Here is a 9,034-nt window from a genome sequence, read left to right on the forward strand (position 1 = left end):
AGAATGTAAGAAAGACTGTTAAAGTGTAAGTGTAGGCACTCGGGAGTTGGAGGGCACATTTTCTAAAAATCTAAGCGTATTTTAAGCACATCCTCTATCTTTTTTTATCTTATTTATTTAATAATGCGTGACTTACTTAAATCCTCCTTGCTGTGCAATTGTTGTGTATGAGAGCTTGGATAGAGTGTCCATAACCTGATGGAGGAAAACATAAAGATGTGAATTGATTGTTTTCGGATGGCTCAGAGACAGAGAGAGAGAGAGAGAGAGAGAGAGAGAGAGAGAGAGAGAGAGAGAGAGAGAGAGAGAGAGAGAGAGAGAGAGAGAGCGACAGGAAGACAGAGCGGGAGGGGGACAGAGAGAAAATGCTATGCTAGTATCATGTCATCGACAAACTATAACGTCTTAGCAACCAACCAACTACAGCATAGGAAACATTCGTAACACCGTAGCAACCATTTAGCATTCATCTGATTCAACAGGCAGCAAAACGTCACTGGGAAAATGTGCTGTCTCTGACCCTGAACCCCACTTTAGTCGAGCTGTATGCTGCATCCATCTCAGCCTCATTTCATCTCTATATAGATTATATACAGTATAGATACACAATTCATCCCCATACAGTTGAAATTAGCTATACCAGGCTGTAAACATGCTTATATCTGCTGTTAACTGGGCATTTTAACATAGTGGCCGATGGTACTTGTCGCAAGCCTCAAGTGGCCATTTGAGGAACTGCACCTTTGTGGCACATCAGCATTGGCTTGCATTTCTCAGCACTCTTGTCGTACAGTCGTGTGCAAACCATTTGTTTGTTTTTTTTTGTTTTATGCATTTTACTAGACCTTGTACAATCTGTTTAGCAAAGCCTTACTCCATCATTATTGTGCCAATCGATAATATTCCATTTGACAGCAGAGAGACAGACAGAGAGGGAGAGAGAGGGAGGGAGAGAGAGGTGGAGGAAGACACGTAGGCTTTGGTCTGCAGGAAATGAGTGTGTGTGTGAGTGGGGGGACATTGCTGCTTCCACCGACAATCCAAACGATCAATATTTAAATGCTGAGTAGTTACTTATTTCCCAGTAATATTTTAAGTAAATAAACACATTTAAAGTCTGCATGTGAAAAAAGTAAAGCTCCCAAACCAACAGCCAGTGTATGAGCATTTGTTGTACATTTTTGTGTCTGAAGTCTGACAGAACTTGCTTGAGAGCTGAAGTGGTTTGAATCTGTGCTATAATAATCCTTTGTGTTGTTCACAGACAAGGACAAGGGGATGTTGGGACGATACAGTGTTGTCACTTCACGGAGTGCAGTCAGAAAAAGCTGTAGGAGAAAACAGTCAAAGGAGATATAATGTGTGTTCAATGAAGATGACAAGCCGCCAAAGTGAAAGTCATGAAGAAGGTTGCGCAATGTGTCATTTATGTGTCATCACAAACAAACAATGTAATAAATGCATGCTTCCATCTCCCCAAAAATGCCCAGATTAAATGTATAATTCCTCTGGTTGGTGTGCAGAAGTCTGACGTTTGAATCGGCAGGCTTTGTTAAGAGAGATAGTTAATGGGGTTAGCACGTCTTACTGCAGTGTATGTGCTCTTCCTGTGTGAATGAGTCCTGTGGCTTTGGTTGAACCCAGGTGTGCTCGTGACTTGAAAGATTGTATTGACATGCAAGACTTTAAAACTGCAACAAACAAAAGCCTCTGCCTTTTTAGTTGATTTATTTACAGCATTTGGAAATGTGTCTTTCCTGTAACAAAACATAAATCCTGCCTTTGATAGTGAGAATATTTCAATCATTTGAAATGTGGCTGCAGCCCTAATATTTAGTTGTGTATTATTCTACAACTAAATACCTGACTGGTCCTGAGGGTCACATTCAGTCAGTTGATCCAAGAAAATAAGCAGCATTAGGATCTCCATTGGCTTTTACAGCATTTACACGTTTAAACAATAATTGTTGATAAATCTCTCATTTTAAGAGCAAATTAAAGGTGTTTTTGTTTATTTGTACATAAACTGAGCAGGCGTCCAACAGAGAATCCAGGAGATCAAAATGATTCATTTTGTGAGTTTTATAGGATAGATGGATTTTGTTAACTGTTGCTAAGCTAAGCTAATCGCTCCACTGCATGTAGCGATGTAAAATGTATTTTTCTATTCACTTGAATTCAGTAAACAAACTTTTCCAATCAAAGTCTGATGTCATTTTGATGTGGAGTAATTAAAAACACACTTGTGGCCTGCAGGCTGCTGCATGTCAGCGTGGCTGCCCGGGGTTGAAGCCTGTAGTAACTCAGCAGAGGAATGTAGGTTAGAGAGCTCTCATTAGATATTCAGTGGACTGATGTTCAGTCTACGGGCAGAGTTGGCACAACTCAAGGGCGAGTGGATTAGACTGGCTGAGATTTGAGATGTTCTCTTTTGGATGTTTTCTGGAAAATAGGGACGAGATTGAGCGTTTCTTGTTTGGCCGTACAACCCCAACCTGGAACCGATCCAACCCCATACACCCCCCTATTTTAATTAATGATGAAGGGGGGGGGGGGAATACAAGTAATAATGTAGTACAATCTTCCCCCTCCGGAGGCTTGTTTGTTTGATGGACAACTCTTAAACATGACTGAGATTATGCAGCCCAGCTTGGATGTACTGTACATATTTGCAGGCAGCACCTCCCCTGCGGGATTATCAACAGCCAGATTAACTGGAAGCTTCTTTAGGATGCAACACACTCAACTGAAGAAAAGAGACTGTGTTGGAAACTGCACGCAGAAGTCAATACGCAGCCCGTCACACTCATAGAGAAAACCAATGGCCACTGTCTGCAGGGGAGGCAAGTAAACATTTGAATCATGCATTATATGCATGACAAAAGGACTTCTGATATACCTTTTGCTGAGGGAACATATATTTTAATTCAAATGTGCTCAAACATATTAAATAAGTATAGTTATCAAACCAGCTGGGGTACAATATTATTTAAAACAGATGCAATATCCTCTCCGACAAAATGATTGAATTTATAAGAAGAAAATCTTGTACATAAGGGGATAATAGTTGACCCAAATGATGAACATATTTTAGATGCACTTCATAAAGTATTGAATATCTCTTTTATCATACGTACTAAATTATAGGATTAATTTATTCAGTGCAGATTAATACAAAGACTATACAACCATGTTATATCTCCTCACGGGTAACAGAGAGATGCTCAGACAACACTGCTGGTTCAGAGTGAGAGTGCTCCTTTGCTGCAGATGCACACTGCAAACCCACTGACCTGGTAACACAGTGGACACACACTAAAAACCAGCTCCCGCAATAACACAGCAATAAAAAAACAAAAAAAGAAGTCGCCCAGTTCCCTTTTGAAGCGCAACAGAAAAATGAAAGACCAGGTGATGGGTGGACTCATACTGAATCTCACACACACATACCATGCTTCCATTTTCTACAATGAACAGACGCAGATTGCAAATAATCACAATTCACTTAATGTTGAATTATATGTGGTGCTGATTTCACAGAATATTATTTTTGTATTTCCTTTTTTCTCTGTAAAAGTCTGTTAATACAGTTGTTTTCTGAATAAGTGCAGCTGCAAAACAAGGATTTGATGTACTTTAAGAAAGACCTCCTGAAAGAAACAACTTCTTATTAAAGTATTTTTTTTTCTTTTTAGACTAAATTAAGTGATTTTGCTTTGCAAACTAAAAAAGTTTAAACATCTGAAAAATGTTGAAAAACTTGAAAAATTAACCATCGTTTACTCAGACAGTAAGTTGCCTTAAGTTCAGACAGTAAATCTGAACATAGATTTCCTTGAAAACAGCTCGTAAAGGTCAAGTGCTTTATACAGAAAAGCATAAAAGGGACAAATCAAAATACATATTTTGCCTCTAACCTGCAGCACTATTTATCAATATAGATAGATATAGATATCGGTTTTAGACATGTCTGCCTTCTCTCCTTGTGGTTGAAAAAATGTCTCTTTTCAGAAATCATGAGCCGGTACCATTAAAAAGAATATAGTTCTTACATGAAGCTGCTCACATCGAGGTCTGTAGATAATGTTGAGTAACTCGGCCATGATTTCTGGAAATAGACACTGATGTTGAGTTTTTTAAATTTATTTTTTTGGCCCTATAGAACTATTTTATTGAACAAGGCAGATATCTCTACAGCAGATATCCTAAAAAAAAAGGCACATCCCACCAAAAAGAATCTCCAATGATAAATAGCACCACAGGTAAGAGGGTTTGGGGGTTAACTGTCCCTTTGAAGACTTTCATAAATCATAGAGAGAATCAAGAAAATCAAGTAGAGAAAAAAGGTGCGTGTTATGTGAAAAAACACAGGATTGTTTCATCAGAACAACAAAATGATGGATGAGGGTGTTACCTTTCCAAAGTCTCGAACATCGAAGAGGTCGAAGGCTTCAAATAAGTCCCTTTTCTTCAGCCCAAACACCTCGCAGCAAGACGTCAGGAAAGTGCGGATGTTCTTCAAGCACAAGAACTGCAAAAAATGACACTTAATGACTACAATTGACTATAATTCTAGGAACGATCAGTTCCTTAAAAATCACAAAAACATATTTCTAGTGGTACTTAGTGATGCCCATATTTGAAATGCTTAAAATTTTTCTTTTTGCTATATATGAGAATGTGAGGCATTACCATATATATATATATATATATATATATATATATATATATTTTTTTTTTTTTTTTTTTTTTTTTTTTTAAGTTTACCCAAAAGTAGTATTGTTTGCCACCTGATGCGAAATTAGCATTGCAGTGACACATTTCACAGAAACAATGTCACACAACAGTTTTCATTGAGACTAATTTGTTTTCCCCCAAATAAATAGTCCCGGCTGAACTGTTGACAACATGATCTGTAGATTATGTAACAGCCATTGTTCCTACAGAAAGATGTTGCTGTTCAGTGTTTTAGATATAATGCTTTGAGCGTCACAAATAAGCACAGACTTATATGTGCCTCAAGTGCAGCAGCTTCAGAGTGTTAGCTGCTCGGCTGGATATTACCGACGTGGGTTGAAAAAATGTTTTTTTGGGGGGCATCTGGAAGAACCAAACCTATATAACTATAATGTGATCACAGAGAACTTAACGTTGCCTTTGAAAAAGTGAGGGTGAACCACACACAAAAACACACAATTGAAAGTGTAAAAGTTTCATGGTGTTCATGGTGTTCATGGTGTTTATGGTGCGACTTAAACCTGTAAGCATGTGCTCGTTCTGTTTCACTTCCTATTATGACTCTGTGGTGAGAGTGGAGTCAAAGAACATTCATAAAAACAGTGATTCGGGGCTTGGGCCTCGAAAATAATCTATCTACACAAATAGCCCTATAAAAAAAAAAGAGGCTCACAGTAGCCTACAGCATTCAAACAGCAGAAATGCAGTAAACAGCTACACTAGCATACCTTGGAATTTTGCACACTATTAAGTGGTGATTAAACTAGAAACTGAGCTGATTCTTGAGACTAGATATGCTCCTTTTTATCACGTCAGCTCATCGTGGAGACGCCTGTAATCACTCCACCGCTCCCCTGGGGCTCTGTTTGTCTGCGGAGGAAGTGCATGAACATGACGGCTGTGCACCGCTCCTGATTGCAGTCAGTCCTGGTGCGTGTTCATTTTGAAACTATAAAGTAAAAGTCTTTCTTTTGAAATGATTGAAGCAGGGTTTGAAATAGAATCGCTTGTGTAAATGCTGTTCCTGTATATTTGATCAAGCTTTTATTTTGTAACTTTTCACATTATTAGATATCTTGCTTGTGCTCATATGTTAAGCCGTGTAGATTTTTATGATGAGAAAGTCTCTCTTGACATTTTTTCTTTGAATGTCACTTTCTCAGTTTATCTGTAAAAAAAAAAAAATGAAATCTCAAAAAGAGATGACGTTAAGTGCCTTTATGATCCATCCATGCATAAGAATTTTACTGTCGCGCTCCATGTTTTGCATTTGCACCGTCGCCCAACAGTATGATAAAAATAACACTTCTGGGCCCGTTTTCGCTACAGTACACTGCACTCTCGTCCATTACCTTCATGCCCTTGTTTCCATTTCCAAGATCGTGGGTCAGCGGGGCACAATGAAAGGGCCATTTTAAATCTGGAACCCACTGACACACTACATATTCAGATGGCCTACAGCTGCAGGCTCTGACTCTCTATTGTTCGGCACATTATGCCCTGGGTTTGCTTTTACCGTCTGTCAAAAAGATAAAAGATGACGTGGACGTGCATTGACAGAGCACATGGACCACAGTGCAGTTTATGAGACGGAGCGTGATGTAATGCCCGGCTCAGAAACTGGCTTACTGCCGAAGCAAAGATTTTCAAAGGCAAAATTGGTCATTTTTACTAGTTTTCTACATTTAATGTGTGGCTAATGAAACCACTTTCTTTGAGGAAATCATTTTGAAGGAATCTGTGATGAAGCAGCATTTCAAATCCTGCATCTCTCACAAACTAACCATGTGAAGCCCACTAACAAATGATTAGACCTGCTTATGTTACTTTTTTTAAGCCCGCTTGTTTCACAAGATGGCCTTTTTTATTCATGAGTCCTTTGACCTTATTAAGATGTGATGCATTGAGTCTGACTAGATGATACATCTGGCACACGTACGATACTTTTTTAGAAAAGCAGATAAATATCTAATCACCTGCAACGTTGCGTGAATGAACTGAGAAACAAGTCGCTTCACAGGAAGTCTCGTTCTTAGTGTCATATTACAAAAAGGCATGAAGATTATTAGTGAGCATTTTGGTAATCACAACAGATAAGGTTTAGCTTACAAATGTCTTTCTCAGTTTCATCACGTAAAACAGGTTTTCACCATATTAAGATTTTGCACTTTTGTTTCATTTAACCTATATTCAATCTCTGAGATGTAAAAAATCTCTCAAAAGCTCGTTGGTCTACTGACAGGTAGCTGAATAAAAATGTTGAGGTTTACTATTGATAAGTGTAAGAAATCACCTCATCTCCTAATGGCTAACTACACATGGCTTTAAAGTCAGTCACAGGCAAACTACAGGCTGCTGCACACATAGTAAACCTTCCCTCACTTATGGGTGGATCAAAGCCAGGATTTTATCAGGCCTCTCCAGCGACAGAGGGAAGAATTATGGGTAAAGAGAGGTCAAGCCTTGGACCACCTTGGACATTTAACACTACATCAGTTAAAAGATGTACGCTAAACAGGCATACAATGAATCACTTTGGATTAATTGTCAAATGTATGGATGAAGCAGACTGATGAAGACGTATCTGTCATAAGACATGTGGCCCTATTTTCTTAAATGTTTACATTGGCTTATGCTGCAAATGCTATTTTCGTGAATGGACCTTAAGGGAGTAAAACTCCCCTCCCATACCTCTGCATCACACTTTTAAGGACCCTAAGGATTCTTTATGCAAAGTGCCTGTAGTCGTTTAAACAAACCACAAATGGCATGCATTCTACTTTTTCTGTGGTGCTGTGTTTGAATGTGGTTTATAGTGTGCTTTATTCCCATCACATGTTCTACTGTGTATACGTAAGAATCTAGCCTACCTCACGCATACCACAGTCAGAGTTCCAAAAGCAGAAGTGACACTGATTTGGACTCCTCCATCATCATGTCTAAACAGGCAACTTAACTTAACGTTGTGTGCCATTGTGGCATGCTTTTAAATCCCTTCCACGTCCGGCACAACACTAGTTTTGGATTTCGCAGCCGTTTCTCTGCACAACGTCACGAGCCCCAAGTTGCTTTTGAACGGAGCGCAGAAAAACAGTTTTCGTGTACCTGTGACATCTGCGGCCTGAGATTGATCTCCTTCAGGTTGATGGTGTGAGGTCTCAAGTTGTTGAGCAGCTGGCACAGCAGCACCCCGTCCCGCAGGGTCTGCGCCAGGTCGAACACCTGCGCCTTGTCCGCGGTCACCCGGTGGTTCGCGGGCAGCACGTTGCAGCTGATCAGCCACAGCGCACATTGCCTCCAGGACTCCATGTTGTCGGCGAAACCAAGCAAGTTGTTGACACATGTAAAAAAATAATTAAAAAAAACACAACTTTGACCTCTATCTAAAGCCCGTGCGCGGCATGATAGCTGCGCTCAGCGGCTCCGGTTCGTCTCTCCAAACTCCAGCAGCGGCAGCAGCAGCAGCATCGCCTCTGGAGGACGCAGAGAGCTGCTGCGGCTTATGAGCGCTGCACAGCTGTCGCCAAACCCTCTCTGACTGCTTGAACTTCCCCTTCCTTCTTCTGTCATGATTACACAGAGGTGGTCGTAAAATAAGCCCCTACTTCCGAAATTGGTTATGAGTCAATGTATACAGCTGCAGTGAAACTAGGCCTGCAAAACCCCATCTATGTGAAACTTAACCTATTGTTTAGATCTATTATACAGAAGTCAACGCAGGTTATTTCCACCTTGAATGCAAATGTTAAGTCGATCAGGGCAAAACGCACGTCAAAAGCTTTATTTATGCTGGTCCTCCAGCTGTTGGTAGCCATTAAAACTCTCATTCATTATGGCTGTTGGTTTCATGGACTGCAACTAATGGTTATTTCATTGTCAATTCAAATTATTATTTCAAGCGATTTGCTCTATAAACTCTAAATGCCCATGCTTCCATATTTAAATTATTTTTAGTAGCCTGACCAAGAATCAAATACCATCGAAATAGGATATATATACATATATTTAGCCTAGTAGCAAATCTTCACAGTCTCGAAGCTGTAACCAGCATTTGGTTGACGAACTGGTTAACCGACTAAAGATTTCAACACTTATTTAATTATTCAGATCCAATTTATTCTATGGGCAATTGTGTGTGTTGCTGAGTAATCCTTTCCCCTCACAGCCTCCCATGTCAGCTGACATTCCATGTGGATTATTTGACAGGTGACTAATCTGAGTTATTTGTTCTATATATGTCTGAGAAGCTGTGACCTCTCTTTCAATAGCTAGTTTGTGTTTCTATAAGTTAGATAGC

At 39.7% G+C, this 9,034-nt stretch overlaps 1 protein-coding gene across 2 annotated transcripts in view; it reads right to left on the reverse strand.

Annotated features, from left to right (window-relative positions):
- The window catches only part of LOC311013033 (guanine nucleotide exchange factor VAV3-like), a 48,448-nt gene extending 40,217 nt beyond the window's left edge, over window positions 1-8,231 (reverse strand). The window contains exons 1-3 of one of the 2 annotated variants that reach the window (XM_084008899.1): window positions 7,843-8,231; window positions 4,415-4,531; window positions 137-195 (exon numbers count right to left, since the gene is read on the reverse strand). In XM_084008899.1, the coding sequence (XP_083865025.1) occupies window positions 137-195; window positions 4,415-4,531; window positions 7,843-8,046 (380 nt within the window). In that variant the 5' untranslated portion in view covers window positions 8,047-8,231. The remainder of the gene's footprint in view (window positions 1-136; window positions 196-4,414; window positions 4,532-7,842) is intronic. The other variant, XM_084008900.1, reaches the window with a different exon arrangement.
- Between the last annotated feature and the right edge of the window lie 803 nt (window positions 8,232-9,034).

Source organism: Eutrigla gurnardus, assembly GCF_963514095.1.
Source record: "Eutrigla gurnardus genome assembly, chromosome: 4".
NCBI lineage: Eukaryota > Metazoa > Chordata > Actinopteri > Perciformes > Triglidae > Eutrigla > Eutrigla gurnardus.